Raw genomic sequence first — 27,833 nt, forward strand, 5'->3', positions numbered from 1 at the left:
ATAAACATAGCTCACCGAGTCGGATAAGAGGATGAGTACATATGTATACATTTGGTGCTGCCGGGATTGCAACAAAAAAGGCAGGTGCACAATTAGATGTTACAGGAGACCCTTGTACAAAATTTCAGCATTTTGTGGGTAATCGTTTTTGAGTTATGCGAGATAAATTCATACGGACGGATGTCACGAATAAAAAATCTCCTCTGAATCCTTTTCAAATTCATTTTGCAATCCATACTGGGGAAGAAAAAACTTTATTCTGTCCGTACGTATAGATGTTACGCAAAATTCGTGTGAATGGATTCGAGAGCGGTCAAAATGGTTATTTTCGTTGAAATATGATACCCGAAAATTTTCGCAATTACAATACTTCCTTTACTTCGTATAAGGGAGTAAAAATGTATGGGAACACAAATGGAAGCATGTTGTCATCAAATGCTAATTCTATTTATTATTTTAAAGAACATAATGCAGCGAATAAAAAGGTATGGCAACACTAATAAGGGATGCTGCCACCAAAATTTTATTACCATGTATTATTTTAAAGAAATACTATAGCTAATTTAAGAAAAGTGTATGACAACTAATACTTACGGGAATTCTAAAGATATCCAATGTAAAATATTTTTAACTTCCGCGCGCCAATTTATTTCCATTTCACGAAGCGTAAGATATAAACAATTTTGTTATTTTACTGTTGAATTTTATGTGGCATAAGTGCGAAGAAAGGAATGTTTAATAATAGAGTTTAAATGGCAAAGAAAAAAAAAAGTAGTCAGCAGAAGTGAGTCCAGGAGCAGAAATATAAACTGCGAGCTCAACGAGAGCAGAAAAAACCTTAACAAAGCCTCTAGTCTGAAGTTAAAATCTGAATCCTTTCATTTTTTTAATATATATTTTTTAATTGTAAAAGTTTTACAGTTACGATTGGTAAATCTTTCGGGTTTGGATTTTTATTTTTGTTGAAATGCGAACATGCAAATATGTTACAAAAATGTTTAAATCATATTTGTTGTATGTTGTAATTATGTCATTCGTGTAAGCAACTTTCAAATTATGTTAATTTTTGTTTTAAAGCTAAAAAATGCAGTTGCTTGTTATAAAAAAAAATGCAGTTATCTAAAATACATTTTTTTAATATTGAAGTTTTAATTCCTTTAAAAAGGTAAGCTGGCTTTATCATGTGTATTCTCTTAATGGAAGATGTATTACTAAATTATTAATTTTTAAAAGATGAGTATATACAAACCACTGGTTGGAGCTGTGAGAAGCTGCGTATAGCTTATTGATATATAATTTTAGATTGAAAAGGACGAGCGTGATAAATTTATAACCTGCAGTAATATTTTTCCCTTCTTTAGTGCTTGAGTTGTCACCAGTGAACTGTTGGTTTGTCGAATAAGAAATACGCTATTTAACCTTTTACCTAAGACTGTGTGCGTGTACAAAATTTTAAGATTAAATTCATATAAAATCAAAAGTTGAAGAAAACATTTTCTCTTCTTAACCTCTAACATACAATCCTTGTAAGTCTACCCATCTTGTGGCATGCTTGTATAGCGGGCTTTATTCCTTCATAGAACTCATATTTTGGAATGCTATTAAAATAATGATTTTTGAAGTGAAATTTCACTTTATGGAAGAGAAAATAGTTTGCAAGTGTCAAATGTGGTAAATAAAGGGTAGTTGAGAATCGTGACAGGTGTCTTTGCTAGGCATTGCTCGAAAATGAGATTGTGTGACAGCACATTGTCAGTTGTCATTCAGCAAAAACCAATTGAGTTTTTTCAGATCTAACGTGCTGAATACTCTTCAGAATTCTATCCTTTACGTTTTTCTAAATAAAAATTGAGTTCATTATCTAGTCCCCCAGAAGCAAAACACTTGATAATTATTCCTTTCCAGTTAAAAAAAAAAAGAAAGAAAACACCCGTGTGGCTTTTACGCGAGATTTCTGAAAGTAAAGTTTCTGTGGCCTTGGCGAACTTCTTCCTGCACCAACAGATGTTGATCGTTTCATTTCAAGATTATAAATAAGGCACCAAATTTCATCTCCAGTCCCAGTTTGAATATATATGAGAATTAATGATTAACATTTGGATCAAATAATGACATGCAGAAATTTGATCTTTCTATCCTCAAGGCAATGAATGCGTTATGGACAAACAGAAACAGATTTCTCTTTTTGCAATCTTCTATCACATTCTCTGTCTCTTTTTTTTTTTTTTTTGAGCAGTGTCTTTGCTGATGTTTAGCGTAGAACTGAAATGTAATAATTTTTTAGTAACAGTTGTCCAATTTTTTCCATGTTCTGATTCATTCGATATTGCTTAAGTGTGACCATATCTGGATTTGTCATTAACATCTTGGTATCAGTCATGAAATCGTCCCTAGCAATTAAAAACGTGAATTATATTAATGCTTGATCCTGCTCGTTTTACACAGCATTTTAAATGTTGTTTTTCTGTTTTTCACAGAAAAATGATATTGCTGTTCCTTGCTCAGCTTTCGAACCTTTTGCAGCATGTTTCCTGAATCAAAGCAAACTATAAATTGCATAGAAAATTCTACCCTTTAAGCTGACGGTTTTTAGAGAAAGTTGAGATGCCATTGCAGTAAATGCAGTTATTATTTGGCAGGTTTGCTGGAATTTGTTAAAAAAACTTAGTTTTAAATTTTCGTAGTTGCATTATGTATAAATCAAAGTATAGAATAAACGTATTTTGAATTATTTTTACTATTATATGATACAGACGTAATAATTGAACTTATTCTTTTCTGTCATCTGCTAGAAACCTCGTTGCAGTAGTTCTTAAAATGTTTTCCCATGAAATTGAGTAACGAAAGAGTTGCTCAAATGACTGCTAATGTATAATTAGTTGCTCAGATGACTGTCAGTGATACGAAAGAAGACGAGGCATCTAAGTTTTTTTTAAAAACATAATTCGTTCATCTGGATTGGTGGTAGTTTAAGTGTTGTTGCACTTACGAAAAGTTATTTTCTTGATCGTATTTCAATGACAGGAAATAGAAAAAAATAACAAAAAAGTATAGAGTATTTTCTTGTTTTAGCAAAGACAGGGAATAGGTCAACGTTTGTAATAACTAGTAAGCCGGAGTGTAAAGCTGAGTGATAACTTTCATGTTTCGTACATGAAAATAATTTTAATAATGCTATATACATTTTAGTTCAGAATAAAAGCTTAAAATTGAGAATGAGAAATAAAACCAAAAATGTGTATATTGTCTTTTTTCCTCCTTTGCATCTTGCTAAATAGAACTTGTTCAATGTTCCCATTCTTAAGTACATAGCATATCCTTGATAGTATGCCAGAACCACGAATCTGCAAAATCATAGTTTTGAAAAAATTCATGATTTCGCTTGGGGAGAAATTCATTTCTTATGATTAAGCGAGTGCGCTAAGTAGCAGTTCAGGCTGTTTTGGGATTATAAATCAGAATTTCTACATTATATGAAACAGTGAAGGAAATTTTAGGACTTCTTTCAACAACATTTTATGAAACAAGAAAATTTTGTATGAAATTTTTGGCATTGTTGACATGGAAAAACATCGTATGAAAGATGGAAAAGCAACCTGAGAAATGCATTTAGGTGAAAATAATAAAAAATGCAGATTCGGTACTTGGCCTTGAAGCAGACGATATGTACCCTTTTCGTATATTTACTAAGCCTAAGATAAATACTGTTATATTAAGAAAGATATTACATCTTTTTGTAAATTTGGAAGCACATACTACGATTCCTTGACGTTTACTTGTGAAAATAATTGTGTCAATTTAAAATATTTGAAAAAATTTTAAGACGTTTAATTAACGAACTTTTATCTTTCTGCAATGGAAGAAAAGTTAATTGGGGATTGGCGAAGAATGTTCATTAAAAGTATTGTTAACATCGGGAGACATGTTCACTTCATGTGCTTGAAATTTACTGAATGCCGGTGTAAAGTTTTTTTTTTTTCGCGATATGAAATTTATGGCAAATTTTTACTTTTCCTGCTTTTTATTCTGTTTTTTTTTTTTCTTCGTTATCTGACAGGTGTAGTGAGCTGTTCAAAAAATCAGTAAAAGGGAAAATAAAGCAAGGGAACACACACCTGGTAAGGATATAGAAAATGAGATTTTTACGACCATATTAAAAAAAATCACGTCTGTTTAGAATAGAATGTATTCCATTCTTTTTTGATAATCACCCGAATCTGCAGTGACCCGATTTCAAGGGAATGGGATGTTCTTAACTTTTTTCCCCCGTATATCCTCTTTATTCTCTTTCTTTTCTTCAGAATCGTCGAAGCTATGAATCGTCTTAATTCTTTTTTATATTCATCCCATTGACCTACTCCTGAAACAGCGATATATATAGAAGGTTGAGGGCATTTTACTTTTTTATAGCGGAGTTCTGGAATTTGTTGTTCTTTCAATAAATAGCATTTCCAGTGTCATTACCAGATGTTTTTTAAAGTTTTATTCGACATTAATTTGAGGGGAATTTTTTTTTCTCTCAAGTGGATTGAGAGTAATCCTTTATGCTCTGTAGCAAGGATGTTATTTTTTTAAATGTTTAAAAAATAATGAATTGAGTGTATCTCTATATGCACTACTTCACTAGAAATGATCTCGATATTTTCAGGGTTTAAGGAGCTGCACTAGTTTTACTGTTTCAAGTTTGGATTCCAGTTTATTTATTATGTTGACGTATTCAGTGCCCATAGAATGAACTATGCTGATAGCTAAGGAAAGAATTATTTTTGCTTGTACAGGACTCATAACTTAAAACTATGTTAAGAGGCAAAACGATTTTCAATAGAAATTTCACACACCTGGTCCAACAAGAGGTTGTTTATCAACAAATTTCAGAGAACGTGGTGTATGCTATGTGATCATCTCATTCAAGGAGGCTATCTATATCAGAACTGACTGTTTAAAAGACTGAAAAAGCAGTTGATTGAAGCCCTCTCATTGTTCATTAAAAGCCATCTGTATGCAGAACTTGATAGAGAGCTGATTGAATGAGGTAGCGACAGCAGATGTTAACCCTTTCCGGCACGCTACCTTTTACAGTCGGAGTTTTGATGAAAAAAAAAAAAAGGTAGGCAGTCTAATTAGGCCTAGAGGAGTACACAAGTAAAATTTTATGAAGATAGCACTTATCGTTTTAATTCTGTGGGTGTGCCCAAAGTGGCACACTGATTAAAAATCTGGAAGATTTCTTTGAAAAATGAGGGTCTTAAAAAAAAACTAAACATGGCTAAAATATATGGACTGGTTTGTGTTGAGCTGCCATCTACTATAAATAAAGAAGGTTCAGAGTAACCTACAGTAACCTATAAATCCTTTTTCATTCAATTTTTCTGTGCGTACAGAAGGAAATTTTTAGGTGTGTCCAGACCGGACACACTGTGCCGCAAAGGGTTAAATGACATTTTACCACAGTTGTGCTTCACTAAAACGGAGCACCATCGCTTTATTGCCTTTTGAAAACATCGTACGTAGTAATTATCTTGTACTATTATTCCTAATCATTGGAAATCGTGAAGAATGTGGACTGTACTCACTAAATCTTGATTTCTTTGTCTTGGATTTTATGAAGTAAGATTTATCGTTAGGTTTAGTTAGGTTAATTGAACATGTTAAATGCTCACGAAGGCTGTCTGCCTAAGGTAAAGGATGCCAACATGTAAAGACTTTCTAAGGAAAACAAGCTGTTATTCATGTTACAAAGGGAAGAAACTACGAAAACCAACCATGGAGCCAGCTCGTTCTCCTTGGTTCGTAGCCAGGTCGAAGTACCAGCATTCAGCTGTCTTAACCACTCGCCCACTAGTGGGACTGTATGGACGACATTCTAAATTAATGCCTTACCATAAGCAATAACCCGTTAAACCTTATATTCGTTGCAAAAGCAAGTTTCACTCAAATAAAAAATATGGTACTTACGTATCTTCTTGTCGACCATTTTGATAAACAAAAACTGTCGCCAAACTGTACAATTTAGCTTCATTAATGGATAAGCATGACGTCCTATAATACTTATAAGACCTTCGCTATGGTTTTTCACGTAACCTTTCTAGGGATCCTCCCTTTTGTCTATTAACTAAATGTGGAGGAGCCTAATGAACTACTATGCGAATAATCTCTTAAGTTCAGAAACGTAACACTTAAGGGTTAACTACCCTTTATTGCTTATAATAAAAATGTACAGACAGTCCCTTTCTCAGGACGTACAACAAAGCCTCCACTTGGGCTTAAACTCAAAAATGTAAGAACTTAACTAAAGTGATTTAAGCGAAGCTAACACAATTTCTAATTAGTTGGCTCCTAATATTAAATTAGATAGTGAAGCTATCAAGGGCTTCTAATATGGCCGAGCGTAGTAACAGCTTAGAGAGACGTAGGCAAATGGCAAACGCGCGCTATTCAGGAAATTTAATTCTCTCTCGCGAAGTCAGTGGAACTTCGACTTAAATACTATCTCCTACTCATTTGCATTTAACGCGATTCTAAAAACTCATTCTGGTAAGAAACTGTAAGCTGAAATTAGAAGAGATAGGAAAGTGTGACAAACGTAAAATAACTGTTATAAACTTAGGATAAACCTTATACCTTGATTAATTCTTGATAAGTCAGTTCTGCTTCGGCTAAGAAGGATATAAATTAACTGCTATTTCTGTTTCTCTTATGCATTTTTTAAGATATTGATTAAAATGTGGAACTAGTCTGAACTACAGAACAGCAAGCAGTGTAATATTTTCAAAGCTACAGTCTGCCATCATATTCAAACATCAAAAGACTCAGTCGCCATAATGGCGCAATAAAAGATAACTTGAAACCGTGCGTCACAACTTAGATTCCTATTAAGCGAATTTATGTTGCCTTGAATTCGTAAAGAAGGAAAGACGACTATTTTTTAAAATTTTAAATGCCATTAGGTCGCCAGAATGGACTGCTGCAAGTTTTAATGAATTTGTTTTTCAGATAATCTCAAAGCTTGTGCTCATATTTAAGTGCAATTTTTGATTTTCTATAGAAGGTATCGGTAATTTGTATTTGTCGATAATTTAAAAAATCTGATGTGTGCACCACATGACTGCCTTGTGCGTAATATTAAATTATACGTATTTTTTCCTGCATTTCGTTTAAACTTATTTCCTGGAATTTCATTAGAGAGGAATTTCTCTTTTAATTAATTCAGTTCTCACTTCGCGACAAGGCAAAAATACATGAAACCTCAAAATATCTGTAATAAAATTGAAAAATATAGGAAAATATAAAACATAAATACAGTTAAAAGAATTTAAAAAACAATTTTTACAATTAAAATTAGTTTCTACGCAAAAATTAGTTTAAAATTAGTTTTTCGGCCAGCGGGTAAGAAGGCAGATTTTTCAGTGCACAAAACTTAAAGTTTACTTTTGGTCTCACTCGGCAAAAAGACACTGAAGGCGTAGAAACTGACTTAATTTGTTGTGGACGCTATGATGAATCAATATATGAGATAATTTAATAACTTAAATGATAATTCCAGAATGGATTAAGCATAATTTAATTCGCAATAATAAAAGATGTTATTTTTGTTGATGTGAATCTTAGTTTCTCTAGATTGGCAACAAATCCACTATTCTGCTAAGTTTAAAATGTAAACAAATATGGTTGCTATGGTTAAAAAAATAGGCTTAGCCGAAGTTAAACAACTTTTAAATTGCTGATAATTGTACAACTGCTGCGTGGAAACTAAAGGCATAAAAACCTTAAACGGAAGATAAGAAAAACATAATTTAATCATTTTTAAAGCAAAAAATGCACAATTCACCAACGTATGAGAATAAAAAATGAGCTCAATGAGCCAAGTAACAGATTGGGAATATATATATATACACTTTTGGTACGGCCGATTGCCACCAAAAAGGGAGGTTCACAATTACATGCTATATCAGTTCTACATACAAAATTTCAACGTTCTGAGGGTACTCGTTTTTGAGTTATGCGAGATACATACGTACGTACAGACGTCACGAAAAAAATCTCTTCTGAATCCATTTTAAATTATTTTTATAATTCGTTTGGGAAAAAGAGTCCTATATTTTGTCCATACGTGCAGATGTCACGCAAAACATCGTTAAATTGCATTCGATAGCGGTCAAAATGAATATTTTCGTTGAAATATGGTACCCGGAATTTTTCGTGATTACAATACTTTCTTTACTTCATATAAGGAGGTAAAAATGTGCCTTCTGTTCCTTAAATTACGTCGGAACAAGTTTGGCATAATCTTCACCAACTTTCAGGGTCGACTGGAAAAAGCACAAATGCCGAAATTTTGCTTTAATTATTATTGCTGTAAATAAAAATTAAGGCTATAAATTAAAAAAAAAATTGACTGTTCTGAATTAATTTAACTTCCTAATAAACGAGAGAAACTATTACTCGCTTAACTTTATATCACTTTAAACGGGAATGCATATCACTGGAAGACTGCACTCTTTTAAGAATTAAATGTGAGTCAAATGCTGTCGTTGCCGAAACGTTGCTCACGTCTTATTCATTCTTTCTACGAAATAATTTGAACATTGCGCAAACCTCTCGAACTTCCTGCCCAAATCACTGAATTTTTGTGTCAACTAAAAGTTGTTTTCTAGTTTATTTCTGAAATAAACACTTCATTATACTTTAAGAAATTCGAAACAACTTTTTGTGCAGAATGTATAACGGAAAATATGATCTCTTAAATGAAGCAGTGAGCCGCAAATTGGACACGACCATTAAATAAACATTTTTTTTAAAGCTCTAAGTTGTTAACATTTCTTTGGAATTTTTTACATTAATTGATTAAAGTAACAGGAGCGTTAAAGATTTAATCCTTAGTTGGCCGTTTAGGGTCTTTTGGACCCTAACTAGTGTATTTTCCCAGATGCTGTTTATTTTGATGTCACAAAAGAAAAAATATGTGTATTTATAGCTGATTTGTCTAATTTTTCTCTAAAGCAGCTCATCGGCTGTATTGTACATTTAAAATCTTATCAGAACCAACGCGAAAGCCTAACTAATATTTTGTATCAATTGAAATTGACATTTTTGTGTACTGTTGGGAAAGCAAATATTCCTTGAAGTACATGAAACTAATAAAATACAATGTACTGTCAATTATGTGCACTATTGCTGTGAAGCAGTAATTGAAACACGTGCATAATCCAAACTATCAATTTTCATACGTATTGTATGTGTTTATTTCTTTAAAAAATCTGCAATTTTACTTTGTTTTTGAGAGCCTTTAAATATTTATTTTTATAAATTATTAGCCTAAAGGGGCTATATGCCCAGAAGGGCTATTAATTTCGTTTTGGAATTTTGCGATGGTTCACTATAAAATGGCCTTTCACTTTTCAAATTGTTGCCACCAAATATTAGAGCCCTGCATTATATTTAAAGAAATTAAGTAATGAAGAATATGCATGAATGTATGCATGTTTCTCGCATTATGGGAAAAAATAATAATAATAAAATAGCTAGAGACATAAAATTTTGACTAACATAGTCCTCCACTCGAGTATGGGCATCTAGAGGCCGAAATTTAGAATTTGTTTTATTATCTAGTTAATATTTTGTAAAACTTTAACGAATTTCTGATTTAACAAACTCAACGATTTCAAAGCGAGCAATGGCACTGTTCAAAGAAGGGGAGATTATTTTTTTTTAGCTTCAGCGTGCGACACTGCGTATCGGAAATTCTAAAGATATACTCTTTTTTAAATTACTTTGTGATATTGCTGTTGAATTGAGTTTTATGGTTTAAATGCGAAGAACGTAATATTTAGTAAATAACGGGAACACACAAAACAAAACAAAAAACTTTGGACGTTATGTAAAATCCTGAAAGATTTCATATTTTTTTTATTTATTCATTAATATCTTGTATTTTATAAGCGAATTTCGAAGTGCTATTTTATCATTATATTGGAATACTCATTGGTCGACGAAAGTTTGATAGAGTTTTAACTGAAGTCATTGCTATCTCGGGACTAATGTGACCGCGAGTATCTTCTTTGCTTGTATTTTCAGTGTCACTCTCTTCCTCTTGTGTTCTTGGGGTATTTGAAACGATATCCGCATTGCTGAAGCATTGAAAGCCTGGCTCAGTCGAATCAAAATCGAACCATTCCTCGATTATTTCCCGATCGCATTTTCGAAGGATTTTAAGTTTTCATTTTTTTTGGGGGGGACGTACAGTTTCAGTTATCGTCTTGACTTTTTCACAATTAGATAAATCTCTGATTTATGCATTAGATAGACTCTTTCGTCATGATCCTGTAGGTGTTATTCGTTTTACTTTCGATCAAGCTTTTGCTATTCCGTATAGGGCATTCAGTACAGACAAATTTATAAGTACATTAAATCATCATTTTCCTCAGTAAGAATTATGAAAAGACCAGAATGGTAAAGTCCTTTCACTGATGATATTACACCTTGGTCTATCGGTTGATCTGTAACGTGAATACGAGAATTTTCTTTTAAAAGTCCTTTTTTTAGTCCGAAGGGTCCCTGAAGGACTATTGTTTGCCCTTTTTTTGGTCTGAAAGACTATTGTTTTCGTTTTGCGATTTTGTGTTGGTAAATGTCCGATTCACATTTCAAACTGTTCTCACCAAATTTTAGAGTCCTGCATTATATTTGAAGAAATGAAATAATGAAAATCTGCATAAATGTATGTATATTTCTCGCATTATGATAAAACAACTGTACATAGCGCCATCGAATTTTGAATGACGTAATTCTCCGACGAATATGGGCATGTGAAAGCCCAAATTTGAAATTCTGGAATTTGTTTTATTATCGATTTCCTATTTTGTAAAACTTTAACGAATTTTTGATTAACAAACTCAAGGATTTCAAAGCGAGCCATGGCAACGTTGTACAGAAAAAACATTTTTATCTCCAGCGGCGCAAGGCTCTATATCGAAAATTCTGTTTACAAAGATATGCTCATTTTTAAACTATTTTGTGATATTGCTGTTGAACTGAATTTTATTGATTAAATTCGAAAAACGTGATATTTAATAAATAAATGTAACACACAACATGTTAAAAAAACGCCCCTTTGGACGTAATTTAAAATCTGAAACCTTTTAGATTTTCTTTAACATTCTGTGTATTACCTTTATTATTATTATTCTTGCATACACTCTCGCGCATAGCGTCGAGTGTGTCTGCATGGTCATCGCAACGCACGCACAGTCCGTATACCGGATAATTCGCACACAGAAAATTGAGAGTACATTGTACGAGTTCATTTTCCATTTTTGTCTCTATTTCTTGGGCATTAGGGAAAACTGCTGCTCTGAGTTCTGAAACAAAACTTAAACTCTTCTTACGTAAAGGAGCTAGTTCTTTTTATGTGAAACCAGCGGGAAACAGCTAAAAAAAATTGTAGGTGTTTGGAGATAGTTTTAGGAAAATTTTTGCAATAAAGTTGTCAAAAAGTCCTTTGCGAAAATTATATTCATTAAAATAATATTACGAATTTTGTATTTAGATACATAATGTTAGTAGAATTAATTAAAATTGTTTTATTTCCCCGCGCAATGCAGCACGAGACGAATTTTAAGAGAAAGCTACGTCGTAAACGTAAAAATACAAGAGCACGTACATTTAATAAATGTATCTCTTTAATTTGGATTGAGATTGAATAAATGTAATTGACTATTGTGTTACTTGTAACTGTAATTCTCCTCTTGTTGGTTTTCAGAAATCTCGAGAAGCAAAGAAATTACCAGAACTCTCTCGCGACAGATTGGAAGCTTTAAAAAGCCGGAGAGAAACGTCTCATCTCAGTTTTAGTTAGTTGCTGTTGTTATTGATCGAATTAGCTTTCTCTGCGCTGTGCATTACGTTCTATTTAACGTTGTAGTAATTTGAAGGATAACTACTGATTATTACTACGTGATATTTTGAAAACTTGTACTAATATCTCTGAGAAAAATTGCAACATTCTCTTATGTTTCTTTTGATAAGAATACATTTCGTTAACATTTTATCGGACTTGTGCATTCAATCTATTACGAACCCGTACGCACGCAACAGTAATAAAAAATTCATCATTTATTTTTTAAAAATATTATAGCGAAAGTTATTTATTTAATGAACATTATTTTTTCTCTTTTAACTTTGCTTTTAACATGTTAATGAAAGAGATTCTTCGTTTTCGTTGGCATGGTGAGCCACTGTGGACAGTGATTTTCAGTCATACGTTTTCATCTTATCCAGTTCTTATCAATCCTTTTCCTGTTTTTGAAATTTCAAAAATTTAAGCCTTTATTATTATAATCACTCGATCTTAGATTTAATCTTTCTCATAGCCGATTCTCTTATTGTCTTAAGCAAAAATATTATTTTGGTGTTTTTTTTTTTTTTTTTCGGGGGCGCTAATCGCAGTCCTTCTTTATTCTTTATATTTTAACATGTTTCATTTTCAAATAACTAACAAAAATATCGGTTTAATTCTCTTATCACTGTTAAGTGTGTTTGGATGCCATCAAATGTGCTTTTTCGAACCTCGAAAATTCTCTGGGCACTGTCATTGTAGATAACTGCCCAAGTTTCTGAGGTGTAAGGAAGAATGGATCTAGTTATAATAATTACAGTTTTTGTAACAAATATTTATTTGGGAAATTTTTATAGTCCTGTAAAAATTAAAAATATTAGTATGAAATCATTTTTAATAAAAAAGAGATCTTACGTAATTAATTTATTTATACGAGAAAAAAATAATTTTATTTAACTGTCACCGTTTCCACGAGAAACTTGTTACCCGTCTAAGCGGCGAACTTTTCCGCAGATTTTGTTTATATAAATGTATAAATGAATTTATATACAGGGCGATTTGTTTCAGAGGTTGTTCTTTACTATCAAAGAATGTGCATTCATGAAAGTGTAAATGTAATATATAGGGGGAGGGAAGGAAGATGAAACTGAAAAAATTTAAGAATGAGTGCACTAAAATTCAACTTACAGTCTGATCTCATGTGATTTGTATTCAAACCTTCTTTGACTTTCTGGCTGGTTGGCTAAGTTGCCAGCAACTTGTTTCCGGTCGTGCTCATATTCAATTTGACTATTGTGCCTATTTGTCTAGAGTGATTTGTCTGAAGACAAGTTTCTCTGTGGAGATATTTTAACAAAGGCGATTCTTTGCAATTTGTTTCCTTGTGTTCACAAGCTTTGATTTGTATTGGTTCCATAAAATTTAAATAAAATATGTCTCTCTTCTAAAATAAGTCCCACATTTAATACATTGTGTTCCGAAATAATTCTCACATTTATAAAATCGGGTAAAAGGAAATAAACGTATTTTTCTGACAGGTTAAATATTTCATCTTAAGGTATATACGAGCCACTTTCCCTTAGAAAATCCTTCACGAATGCATCCCTCCCCTTAGGCAGATAGCCCTCGATTGCTTTGCCGGAATCAAATAAACTAAACCAATTTCATCTTAAGACAGCGTCTGGCTTTTAATACGACTTCAAGATTAATGCACCTTAGATTAAAAGCATTACATGTGAAGACAGCGCTTGCCTCCTATTTGGTTTCGGAATTAATGGGGGTTCGGGATGCATTTTTAATTCTTCGGACACAATCTTTTTTTTTAAACGTATGGCACCGTGTTCTAATAGTTCCATTTTCATTGTGCTGTAGCAAAGATTTAGAAATAGAAGTATATTTGAGTACTGTTTATCGTTTGCATTTAAGGTTGCTTGAGCTGAAATTTTTGTTCATTCTTTTTAACTTTCTGCGTTATTTTAAAATCACAGTGAGTGTGTTAAAATTATTTTTATTATTATTAAAGCCACTCTTTGCAGCATTAAACAGTAGTTGCATTTTAAAGATCTTTTTATACTGTTAAATGGGGCTTCGTTGGTATAGTTCATTTCACAACTGACAAAAATCTTTTAATATTTTATATAAAAATGCGCAAATTTGAGAGTTTAGTAAGGAGAGAACAATTAGTAACACGAAACTAACTATTGAACACGAAAATATTAACACTTTAAAAAAGAGAAAAACTGCTTATTGCTTGGAAATTGCTTATTTCGCGAATTTCGAATAGCAGAATCATTCGTAAATAATATAAACATTCGAACCTCTGAGTTGAGAGATTAGGCACCTGACAGAAGAATATTTTTTAAAATGTCACGTGAATTTTTTAAAAGTGAATTAATTATTTCTGTGTGTAGAAAATATGAATTTTCTTTCGCGGAAAAATAAAACGATTTGACATCAAGTGTTTAAAAAAGTGCGTGAACATTTATAATTATTCTTCGCAAAGCGGACGATGACATGTGAACCCAGAAGAACTTTTCTTTGTGGATTTTATAGTTTTTCTTTAAAAAAAGTTAGCATTAACTTTTCATAAAAATCAGACTCCATTTCGACAGCATAAGGGTAACGCAACGAAAGATTCCTTTACATCACACGTGATGTTTGTGCGATGTCGGAATTTTTCATTCCGGTGATGATTTATATTTAATAATTTATTTTTCATTAACTGAGATATCTTGAGCAGAGTGCCAAAATGATTAGGAGAGAATGCGCTAACAGCTTTATCTCTTTTCTCTGCAGTTGAAGAGGCGACCACTCGATTGTGCTCGGACCGGACAGGTCGAATCGGGTCCGTTATTTTCGGTGTGCGTGTTACGAGGTCGAAGTCAGCTATTCACCTTTTCAACGTCCGACGAAGAAATTAGAATATTATTATTTTTTGTTTTAGCGCGAGAACTCTGTTTATTTTCCCCTTCTACTTCCTCTGTTTCTCGCTTAGGGTTTAGGATTAGAAAACTATTAAAGGCTTATTGATGTCCGCATTTTAAAATTTATATCTAAGCGACTCTTCACCTTTGGTTTCAGTCTACCTAAACCACATTAGGCCCTGAATGCACATTGTAGCTCAGTGTATTTTAACTGAAAATTAATTTTCAAGGAAACGTTGAGTAAACTAATAAAATGCAGTCTGCTCACTCACATTGTAGTTTAACATCTGGAAGATGCCATAAATAAGTTTCGGTAACCTCAGCCGTGACTTCATCGTTAGGCCTTCCTCCCCCGAAAAGGTTGTACAAAAATAAAATTGAAAAATCAGATTTTATCCTTGCAGTGTGAAATAGGGAAGCTCATTAAAAATCGATATTTTTTTTAATAATGAGAAATATTTGTTAGTATATGCATTTGCTGTTAATAAACAAAATATTTATTTTTAAGATAAACAAATCATCATTTGTTGTGCTATAAATAACAGAAAGTCGCGAAAATACTTAACCTACGTTTTTAGATGAAAATTGTACCTTTGCGATATAAGGAAACTAATTTAATCCCAGTAAAATGAAATAATGATGTTGTGTAGGTCAGGGTTTTTCAAACTATTGTACATGTACCACTAATGGTACATTGCATTATTTTTGGTGGTGCAGTTTTTACTCGAAAAATTTAAATTCATGTTCAAGATGAATATAAAATGACACATTTTTTTAACATTTTGTTTTAATCTTTAATTATTCAGATGCATATGCATATTTTTTCCTTTTCTGGCACCTTTCTTAACTTGGCGCGTATGATGTCACTCTGTAGCTGTAAATGCTAGTTACTAGTTTATGGTGGTGCACATATTTTTTTTATTTGTACAAAAATATTTTTTGAATAGTATGTAGTAAAAACTTGAAAAAGTTTGGGAATGGCTGATGTTGATAATTGGAATCTTTATGTGCTGCTGCAGCACTGTTTTAATATGATATAATAATTATAAATTTTATTATAACTGCTGTTATCAATATTTTAATTAAAATTTGAAATTAATGCATTTAATATTTAATACTGTTTATGATTTCGGGATAACCACTGATTAACCTAAAATTAGGATGGCGTTTATTAGTTTTTCACATTTATTGAAAAGAAAAAGGGGGACAATGGGAAAACTTGTTAAGAAGTGTCCAGCTTCGACGGATATCACTAGTGATTTAACTATTATTAAAATTAGTAACTGGGGGAAACTCAAGCCAAAAGGGAAGCGGAGTAGAAGAAAGCCTTGGCATACAAAGGGGATCCTTATGAAGGCCTTAGTCCAGGCAACACCTCCTAACAGAAGAGGAGGTTTTTTTTTAGGAGGAATTTGTCCAGCTTGGGCTGCCGTGCCAACAGAAATAGTAGCAGTCTCAGAAAACTTTTGACGAATCGATGGTAGCAAATGCATAGAATCAAACGACTTTAAACTAATAAATAATTTGAAAGGCGATGCCAATAACAAAGGTCTTGAATTTTTTTAGGATCTTTGCATACAATATATATTTTCGGGACGTTTTATGACAAAGGTAGCCAACTCCCTGTTAAAACAATTAATATAGTGAATCACTGAGATTTAAAGTATCGTTTCTGAGTTAATTGATAATTATTTCTGAGCCAGTTAAGCAATCAAGAACTGCACAGTTATTCATGACGTGATATAAACAGGTTGCAACATTTGATTCTTTGGCACACATTTGGCGACTGGGGCTGTATTAACAGAAAAGTATCTGAAAAAGATCTGATGTATAAATTACAAATATATGTACTTTTTTTTTTTTTTTTTTTTCTTCCAGCTTCTTGGTGGTATTGTCCTAGGCACTATGATGTGGGTTTTAGCAACTACACCTACTGTGAAAAGTTTTTTTACTGGTAGTTTAGTAAGTGAATATTTTTCAGTTTTATTTAGTAAATGTAGATTTGAAGGTTAGATGTAAATATATTTTGTTTCAGTTACTTATCTTTCTGTTTATTAAAATTTATGATGCATTATGTTTGCTAATTTTTATTGATTTTCCATGTTATTATAGGTATTCACGTACATAGTATTATCTATGGGCTCATTACTTTTCATAAATGGTATGTGCTATTTTTTTATATTATAAAACAGCTGTAGTGTTGTTTTTTAAATGTTCTTTTTTTAAATCAATCTAAATAAAATTTTGTTGAAAGAAAAATAAAATGGCTAAAAATTAAAGTTGGAAATTAAACTTGTATACATTGGTCCATTCTTTTCTAAATAAATGTATTTTTGTTAGGAGTTGGTAACCAGAACTTTACTAAAATATATTAGTGTATTGAGAATTTTTTCACGAACGAACGGACGAACAAGTGGTAAACTAAACTGAACAAGTGGTAAACTTTTTCACGGACGAACAAGTGGTAAACTAAACTGAAAGAGCACTACAGTCAAAAGTCTTTAATCCGGAAGTCCATAATCCGGAATGATCTATAATCCGGACCTCAAAGCTACAAACTTTCTGCGCATGCGTAAACGCATTTTGCATTTACGCATGCTCATAATATTTTTACGCATGCGCATAATATGTTTACACACGCGCGTTTAATGTATAACAGACGGTATAAGCTAAGCTAAAATTATCTAATTATCTATTTCATTTAATGTTGCAGATTGCGTTGTCCCTTAATCTTCTAATTGGATCCAGCTTATTATTTTTTGCAGACTGTTAGAGCAATTTTATAAAAGTACGCTTGAACTTTCGATTATGTCAAAAAAAATTTCCGATTCTGGAGCTGCTGCAAAAAAGGGATAAAGGCATATCCTTTGTTTCTCTAACCATTCCAAAATCTGTTTATCAATTTCACGCTGCTCTGCGGGGGGGGGGGAGAAATGTTACGGTGTGCAATGAATTAGAAGTTGATCTATCAGCACTATCCTTATCTTCGGGGGCAGATGTTTTTATTTTATTCGGCTTATAATTCCTTACTAAATGTAGTATTTCATCTCGATGTACTCCGTCTTTGATATGATTTAAATCAAATTCCTCTTCATTATAAATATCACGAATACACATCAAATAGTTTTCTGGTTGCAATTTTCTAATTTCGACTATGCGTAATGTATGCTTTACGCATGCGCACGTTGAAAGAAATGTTTAATAAAGTAAACAAATAAATATTAAGCCTTTTTTTTTTGTAAATTTTGATACCCTTTAGATCATAATTGCTCTTTATTTCATAAATTATGGTTTCATATTTTTAATTTTATAATTTCTGCATGCCATCTTACCAGATTTAAACTGATGATCTATAATCCGGAAAAACCGATAATCCGGAATCGAAGTCCCGATGAGTCCGGATTAAAGACTTTTGACTGTATAATTTTATGTCGAGAGACATGCATCTTATATTATGTTCGGAAAAGAAAAGTAATCCTTCACTAGCCAATCGTATTTGGACATTTAATCATATTTTTTATTTTCGTTATGTGAAAAATTTTGCTAAAGATTCATTAATTGGTGATCTAGCTTTTGCATTCATAAAAACATCTCTTCTTTTGTAAATGGTATTAATTTTGAACTAGTTGTTCCCAATATTTTCAAAATTCTAATAATAAGTTCATATTTTTATGCTTAAGTACTGCTTTTCTGGGGACCTATAATTGAACGTACTTGTAACTGCTAAAGTTATATTCATATGCAATTCTAAGGCTGCTTTTTGCTTTTAATTGAACTAAAATTATGCAATACAAAAGCAAAAAGTTATTGCAAATTTTGAAATTAGGTAAAAAGCAACTTGAACTTGGCATACATTTTAAATAAAATTCTATTGATTTTGAGGGTAATTGGACACAAACTTCTTCAGAAACAAAACATCTTTTTGCAAAAGTGGGAGGAATGAGAATCCTTTTATCTGGAAAGCAATGGGCCTAGCAAAGGAAAGACAAATGCAAAATTAACAAAAATTTTTTTTTCCTTCTGAAGAAGAGAGATGATATATTTCTTATGTTCTTAAAATGAATAGGTTTTATTCAAAATCTTTGTCAAAACTAAGATTGCTTTTTCCTAATTTTGAATTTTACATTTCTCTTCCATTTAATATTTCAGATTTCTGCAAATTACTGCTTCTTTTTATTCTTCACAAATAGTGCTTTCAAGTTACATTAAGGTTTGCATATGAGAACCCTATTAGGACATTGACAGAATTTCAAGCAGCAATACAGTGTGGCCAGAAAAATCCTTTTACATCTGAACTAAATGCACTAAATGCATGCAACAGTGTAAGATGGGAAAGATTTAACCCTCATATCTTGATCATTGATATGACAACAATGTTCTTCATATGAATTTCAGTGTGGTTGCCATGTAACTGCCCAGAGAGGAGAATAAAGCCTGTGCATTGACCACTTCGTTATCTCGCCTTGCTGTGGTGAAGAGCAATGGCACTTCACTTTGGAGCACTTAATGACAAATGTGTGGGTTCATGAAGGAAGCACAGCAGGGGAAGTATGACATAAGTGATGGATAGGTTTTGTGAATGTTTTGTTAAGGAGCCCCTGAGTCATCAGATTTTCAGATTTTGATCATGTGGGGGAAGAAAGCTTTGAGTGGATGACTGAAAAATACATCATTGGTTCTTACCTTTGAAGGTTCCATGACCCAGGTTAGTTATCCAGAGATGCTGAATGAGTGGCTTCTTCAGCAGCTGCAGAATTTGGGCATAACATGATTGTATGCCAGGTTGATGGAGCTCCCGCATGCTTAAGTGTTTGCTGTTTATGAAAGCTTGATTGAACTGTTCCCTGGCTGGTGGATAGAACCTGGGTCCCCAAATTCATCAGCACCTTATCCTTGGCCGCCTAAAAGCCCAGATCTTACGATCTAAGTAATGCCCTGTGAGAGATCATCAAATCGTATGTCAGAAATAAGTGGTACATGACAATGATGCTGTGTGAGAAAGTGTGCTTGAAGTCTTTTAGTATGTGATACCACAGCTGTTACACTATAAGTGTTATGAAAGTTAGTGAAAAAATTGTGCATGTAATTTTGGCCAATGTATAAGAGCATAGGAATGATAGATATGAAAATGACTACATTCAGTTCACATAAATTTGCCTTCAGGCAATTTTGGCATGAAATCTGTCATTATAGAAACTGCAATATTTTATTTTTAATTTGCAGATGACCAACAATATTATGATAGCTATTTCTAAAGTTTTTTTTTTTTTTTTTTTTTTTTTTTTTTTTTTTTTTTTTTTATTGCTTAGTGCGATTAAGCTGTGTAAAAGTTTTCTATGCATATTTTCTTTTATTAAATTTAATGAAAGGTGTTATTAAACTTAAACAGTTAAAAAATTAGTTTTATGTAAACCGTATTGAATATGGTTTGCTTTGTATGAAATTTTAAGCTCACAATGTTTGAAATCAAAATAGTTTTAATTCAATATTGACATGTTTTTCCACTGTCTTTATTAAATAATTCTTATTCTATTTAGGTATTCTGGGGTGGATAGGTTCTTACAAAAGAGGTACCTGCCTCATGAAATTTGTAAGTGCAAATTTTGTGTGTGTTTTTATATACCAGTGTATGTAAGTGAATTTAAAAAAGGTGGCTAATTCCTATAAATATTTAGACTAGGCTTTCATTTCTAATAGTAAATGAGTCATTCAGATATCTAATAATAAATGAAAAATTGTTAACTCCTAAAATTAGCAGCTTTTATTTTACAGCTGATTTTTAAATTTGCTCTAAAGAATCCTGAATTCATGCTAGTAAAAAGCTTAGAAAATTAATGCATATTAATAAATTTATTCTTGAATAGCTTCTTGAATTTTATGTGCAAGAGTATTGAACATTTTATCTCAGTAATGTCTGTTGCATGTTTTTATTGAATAAAAACTGTATAACACATCAGATTTTATTGTTGCTGAATTCTCCCTGTAGTGTTGTGACTGTTTTCTCAAAACTCTTTCCCTAACTTTCAAGAAATTTTGTAACTAGAAGTTATATGGCTAATATTTATGAAGTGAATCTTATAGCCACTTTTGAACATTTTAAATTATTTATGTGTATCAATTAATATATATGTAAGATAAAAATATGTAAAGTAAACTGCTAATTTTAATTTGCAATAGTCCCTTATATTCCTCATTTTAATTTGGACATTTCCCTTTTCTGCTGTAAAAATATTAACTGTTTTTGATATATCAATCTAAAGTATTTCATTAGTCCCTTTTCCTTGCTTTGCTTCACTTTTCTAACATGCACCACTCACTTTTCTGTATCATCGATTATCTGAAGATGTGTTAAGCTTTAAAAAATGTGTGGTGTATATTCCAACCATAATGATATGAATCAGATTATACAGCATAACAACTAGTTTTATAACCAATAATAAAACTGTGTAAATTGCATCGACATCTGTCTGTTAGTGTCATCTTTCTCTCTAAGTTATATCTACACAATAAACCATCTCCAATTTGTTACTGCGATCTAAAAAATTATACATATATTATGCTATATTAGCATAATTTAGTGAATTAAGAAATTAAAATTTAAATTCAGTGAATTATTTTTACATTTAATGGAACTATTAGCTCAACCACCTGGGTGTAGTTTGAATAATTTATAGAAGGAAAAAGGATGACTTATTATTGAAAAAAATAATTTCTTAGATTAGTATATTAGATATACAAGATAGATTACATAGTTATATTTAGATTTGTATTACTATTAATATATTATCTGCATAGGGATATTTTTCATTTCAATTCAGTATTCATTCCAGAAATCATTCACTAAATTGACTGTCAAAAGGGTTTTCCCTTTCTTGAATTTGGTAAAAATTTCATGGCGAATAACTTAAAAGGATTCAAAGTTTTAGTTTTCTTTGGCAATTTTGCGGTAAAATACTGTATTGCTATTGAAATTTTATCACAGTTTCTTTTATTGCAAACAAACTCTATAAGGGCAAATTTCAAAATTTAGTTTAAAAGATAAAATATTATACTTCATCTATAAAAACTGTTAGAACTTGGAATACAACAAAAAGAATGTGTATGAAAATCTTGAGGTCTCTTATTAAAACTGAAATTGTTATGCTTGTGGTTGCCATAGTTTATAGCATTTTGAAAATTTTGGCAGCTTGTGCTAAGGTGGTTGTGCTAATGCATGAACATCAAAAAGTGTATTTGATAGGCATTATACACATTTAAAATTATTGTGTTTTAAAAAAATCATAATTCAATGGAGAAAATTTGTTCTTAAAATTTTCTGCATAGTCTATAAGTTATTTTCTTCCTCCTTTCTGCATGCCCTCATGTAACGCTATAAGGTATTTCTCCCACCTTCTTTAGCATACCTTCGTGGTGTAGTGGTCAGCATGCTCGACGCATATTCAAAAGGTCTGTGGTTCAAGTCCTGGCAAGGGCATTGCTAATTTTTCATCTATCTCTCTTGCTTTTGAAATAACCTAATGTCTCTACAATGGTAGCACATATTCAAGAGGTCTAGGTTCGCATCCAGGCGAGGACATTGCTCATTTTTCATGTCTTCTGCTTTAAAATCCTGATGAATCTACAGTGGCGGCTGAACTAAAAGTTGGCAGATGATGATCCTCCACCACCAGGATTTGGAGACTGGATCCCCTAATCCCCAGTTGCCCTTTGAAAGGGGGAGTATATAAGGTATTTTCTCCCTCCTTTCAACATGACTTTGTGGTGTAACGGTAACACACTTGGGCCGTGTTCAAGAGGTCCAGGTTAGAGTCCTGGTGTGGGCATTGCTCATTTTTCATGTCTTCTGCTTCAAAAAATCCTAATGACTCTACAAGTCTAGCAATAATGTATTTAATTTTAAAATGTTTGTGAAATTTATATGCTATGTCAAAATATTTTTTTTATTTAAAATATAGTATATGCATTTTATAAAACTAGTTTACTAATTTTAATATTTCATGCTAGTCACAATATTAAGTGCTAATTATTAATTTATATTCTTAATAAGTTAAATACTAAAAGGTATTATCTTTTTAGATAAATATAGCAATTAGTGAACAAAAATGAATAAGTATCTCTGACAGGCATTCTGTATACATTAAATAGTTGTTGTTTTACTATTCCATCATTCATTTTTAACATAGTTTTCGCTTTTTTTTAAAGATTAGATTAAAATTTTTGACTAATATGCTTATAAATTTTATTTGTTCCAGTATTTAGTTCTGTCAGTTTTAACAATATCAGCAGAAGTTGGAGGCATAGTTGCATTGAATGTTCTTAGAATGAAAGTAAGTTCCTTTGTGAATCGTATTAAATTTTTATTGGATTGTATTTTCAAATTACAGATATTTTTAAATTAATAATCACTCCAAATTAGCAAATTGTGCTGTAACTTTATATATAAATTATTGAAAATTTATATTTAATTTTCTGAAAACTGCTATTCCTGTTTTAAATTTGTTTTAAGTGTTGATTAATATAAATTGTGTAATAAATTAATTTTGGAGAAAATGCATAATTAATTAAAATTTTTTTGAAATAACAGTATTGTCTATTTTTTGAATAACTGAAGCTGATTTCTTGCTTGCTTTTTAAATGAATAAAGTGAATATAATGATTCTTATTATGTTAAACTACTAACCTCGATTTTTCTTTCATCATCAATTACAGAAACATTTACAAATAAAATTTTTATTCAAAATTATAAGTTTTATGTTTATCATCCAAGTATTCAAATGTTCAAGTGGGGATTACTATCATTTGCTACAACCAAACAATTCTCTTACAACTTATGTTTGTCTTGTAACTTATGTTTTAAAGATTTTTCTAGGCTCGGAGTAATTCCTCAAACTTAAGATTCCATTTGTGTAGGGAGAATATTTTATTCTGGAAATAGTCTGATGAAGCATTTAAATGATTTGATCATTATATACCAAAAAGGAAATGTAAAATAAATACAGTGCTTTTTCTCTTTTCAGAAAAAGCTAGCTGAACAAAGAACTAAAAAATTGCATGTGTTCTCATCATTCCATGCTTATAAACCTTTTTAAAAATATGTGCTGTTGAAATTATTAGATTTTTTTAGAATTTAAGTCTTCAGCTTCTCAAGAATTTTTAACTTTTATTTTTATATCGATAAATTTGAAGATAATGTGCCTGTTCCTGTTTTGAAATGCATTAGGAAATATCTGTTTACATTCCGAATCTTTTATATTTATATCATATTTGTACAATAGAGAGTAATGAGGCGGCATATCTAACAAAGTTCTACAATGAATCTAACTGTATCTAGGTTTTCTACTTGGGAGGTTCAACAGTATTATGTCGAAAAGAGTTTCCAATTCTGGAGCTACCAAAGGATCTACAAAGCAAAAGCATGTTTTGATGACCATTTAAAAAAAATTGGAATTGCTGCAAAAAATGGATAAAGGCATATCCGTCTCAAAATTATGCGAGGAGTATGGCACTGGACAGTCAACTGTATAAGACATTAAAAAAAAAAAAAAAAAAAAAAAAAGAACTTTTGGATTTTTGTGGATTTCGACACCCTACTTGTAATGAATAACAGAAAAAGTGTTCGTTATGCTAAAAGTAACGATCATGACAAAGTGATGATTGAATGGGTCAGACAGTGTCGCAGTGAGGGCGTGCCCTTGATGGATCCAATGCTAATGGCTCAAGCCAAAATATTTCATAAAGAAATGAACTTAAACACTGAGTGCATATATTTGACAGGTTGGTTAACCAAATTTAAGAATCACTATGGTATAAGACAATTAAAAATTCCAGGTGAAAAAGCTTCAGCTGTTACTGAAGCTGCTGAGCAATTTGCAGATAAATTCATTGAACTCATTACTTGTAAACAGTTATCTCCAGAACGAATTTACAACATTGATGAAACTGGTCTTTTCTGGCAATACCTTGGCGAACTACCTTGGCAACCTCTAGAGAAAAGGCTCTAACTGGTGTCAAAGATTCCAAAGCAAGACTAACAATTTTAGCATGCGCAAATGCTGCAGGAACGCTCCAGTGCAAACTTTTCGTAATCGGAAAACATGCATGACCTCGAGCATTTAACTCCTTAAGAACAAGTGCCGGGAGAAGAAAGCGCAATCACGGGACTGGACCCCCTGAATTGGTTCGTTGTCACTGGCCCGCGCATTTTCAGCAGTTAAGCCTAATATTAAAAAAAAAAAAAAAGTGTAAAATCTTCATTTTGATATTATGACTTCTTTTTTTGAAGTTGTGTATGTAATGTACTTGTTTTTAATGTGTAAAAGAATAACACATTAGTATAAATAAATTAAAACAGGCAAAATACTAAAATCATAACTAAAGTACAAAGTCGGTAATGCGGACTTGTCGGGACTTCAGTGATTCTTGATTAGCCGTTTTTCCGGATTTTAGATCATCAATTTAAATCTGCTAAGATGGCATGCAGAAATTATACAATTAAAAATATGAAACCGTAATTTATGAAATAAAGAGCAATTATGATCTAAAGGGTATCAAAATTTACAAAAAATAAGCTTAATATTTATTTGTTTACTTTATTAAGCATTTCTTTCAATGTAAGTTGTTTAAGTTGCTTCGTTTTTTGTGCTAATACTTTCTCTTTAATTCTATAAACAGACATAATTTCTTGTTCAGTTACAAAGTTCCAGTGTTCAAGTCCTGTAATTGCTGTGTTGAGAATACCCACTAACTTGTCACTTGAAATTTTTTCGTTTTCAATAACCTCTCTGTCACTTTCTTCACTATCGGTAGCGGTATTTTCTAGATCTAGAACCATATTACAGATTTTGCCATTCGTTGATTGATGATTGGAGTATTGTCGTTGCAATGAAAAACTTCTGTTATATCATCTTCATTTATTACCGCTTCTCCACATTTCTTTACAAAATCCAGTAACTGGAAATTTCACCTTTATTTTGCAATATCTGAAAACCTTCAAATTTGCGGCTTTCGTCTTAATCGTTAATGGGCCATTAATTATGCCAAGCATTTTTAACGTATCTGGAGACATATCCCCCCCACGATCTTGTGATGTTCCACACAGCAGATTTTATGGTAAAAAACTTCAAAAATTCTTGAATAGTCGTGCCATTCTTCAAGAAATTTAACATAGATTTAAAAAATGCTACTTTATATTTGCATTTCAGCACGTGTACTATTCCCATATCCATAGACTGAATGATAGACATACAATTTGGACGGAAGAATAATAATGGATACATTAAATTTCACTAAAACTTTTAAGTGAAATAATTGCCTATCAGTTGTTAACAATCAGGACTATTTTGAGTCATCAGGTAAACCAACCGAATTCAAATGTCGCCAATCCTCGGGTATAAAATCATTCATCAACACTTGTGTCATCCATGCTCTTTTATTTGCGCGATATATAACGGGGGGAATCATTACTCCTTTAAATGCTCGAGGTTGTGCATGTTTTCCGATTATGAAAAGTTTGCACTTGTGCATTCCTGCAGCATTTGCACACGCTAAAATTGTTAGTCTCACTTTGGAATCTTTGACACCAGTTGGAGCCTTTTCTGTAGAGGTTGCCAAGGTATTTCTCGGTACATATTGCCAGAAAAGGCCAGTTTCATCAGCATTCAGCGTTGTAAATTTGTTCTGCAGATAATTGTTCACTAGTAATGAGTTCAATAAATTCATCTGCAAATTGTTCAGCAGCTTCAGTATCAGCTGAAGCTTTTTCGCCTGAAATTTTGAATTGTCTTATGCCATGGTGATTTTTAAATTTGGTTAACCAACCTGTCGAATATGTGCACTCAGTGTTTAAGTTCATTTCTTCATGAAATATTTTGGCTTGAGCTATTAGCATTGGACCCGTCAATGGGACGCCCTCACTGCGATGCTGTCTGACCCATTCGATCGTCAATTTAGCATAACGAACCCTTTCTCTGTTATTCATTGCAAGCGGGGTGTCGGAATCCACAAAAAATTCAAAAAGTTCCTTTTTCTTTTTCCTTATGTCATATACAGTTGACTTTCCAGTGTCGTACTCCTCACATAATTTTGAGATGCATATGCCTTTATCCATTTTTTGCAGCAATACCCCTTTTTGTTTGATGGACATTGAAACATGCTTTCGCTTTGTAGATCCTTTGGCAGCTCTAGAATTGGAAACTCTTTTTGACATAATCGAAAGTTCAAGCTTAATTTTTATAAAATTGCTCTAACAGTATCCAAAAAATAATAAGCCGGATCCAATTAGAATATTAAGGAACAGCAGAATCTGCAACATTAACTGAAATGCCTTAGAATCAGTAAAGATAATTTTAGTCTAGCTTATACCGTCCGTTATACATTAAATGCGCATGCATAAATCCATTACGTATCATGCGTAAAGCATACAAAAAAAAAGTTTGTGGCTTTAAGGTTCGGATTACAGATCATTCCGGATAATGGACATCCGGATTACAGACTTTGTACTGTACTATTAAATATAATTGTTTTTCAGTTGCATCAAACTGGCTTAATCATTGATTTATTTTGAAGCATGTATTATTGTCTTAATGTGCTATGTTCAAAATGGTTTCTAAAATTAAGATTTTTTTTCCCAGATGACTGATGTTCTTAGCACAGCATGGGGAGAAGTAAATCAAGTAACAAAAAATGTTGTACAAGAACATGTAAGATATTTTTTCTGTCATACTATGAAATACTTGTCAACTGTGGTTTAAAAATTATCCTTTCCTGTGTTGTAAAAATCAAATTGTACCTAAAATAACTGCTTTTTTCACTGATAAACTGAAGCATATACAGTCAAAAGTTGTTAATCCGGACTCGTCGGGACTTCAGCGATTCTGGATTATCGATTTTTCCGGATTATAGATAGATCATCAGTTTAAATCTGGTAAGATGGCATGCAGTAATTATAAAATTAAAAATATGAAACCGTAATTTTGAAATAAAGAACAATTATGATCTAAAGGGTATCAAAATTTACAAAAAATAAGCTTAATATTTATTTGTTTACTTTATTAAACATTTCTTTCAATGTAAGTTGT

The 27,833-nt window shown here is 31.9% G+C and overlaps 1 protein-coding gene across 1 annotated transcript in view; it reads left to right on the forward strand.

The window, feature by feature from the left end:
- LOC118205574 (tetraspanin-18B-like) overlaps nt 1–27,833 on the forward strand; it is a 72,475-nt gene that overhangs the window by 26,651 nt on the left and 17,991 nt on the right. The window contains exons 2-6 of the mRNA XM_035377868.2: nt 16,636–16,719; nt 16,870–16,918; nt 20,295–20,347; nt 23,010–23,084; nt 27,387–27,455. Coding sequence (XP_035233759.1) covers nt 16,636–16,719; nt 16,870–16,918; nt 20,295–20,347; nt 23,010–23,084; nt 27,387–27,455 — 330 coding nt within the window. The remainder of the gene's footprint in view (nt 1–16,635; nt 16,720–16,869; nt 16,919–20,294; nt 20,348–23,009; nt 23,085–27,386; nt 27,456–27,833) is intronic.

Source organism: Stegodyphus dumicola, chromosome 9 (genome assembly GCF_044657685.1).
Source record: "Stegodyphus dumicola isolate Sdum_Otavi_A_Nest chromosome 9, ASM4465768v1".
In the NCBI taxonomy this organism is placed as follows: Eukaryota; Metazoa; Arthropoda; class Arachnida; order Araneae; family Eresidae; genus Stegodyphus; species Stegodyphus dumicola.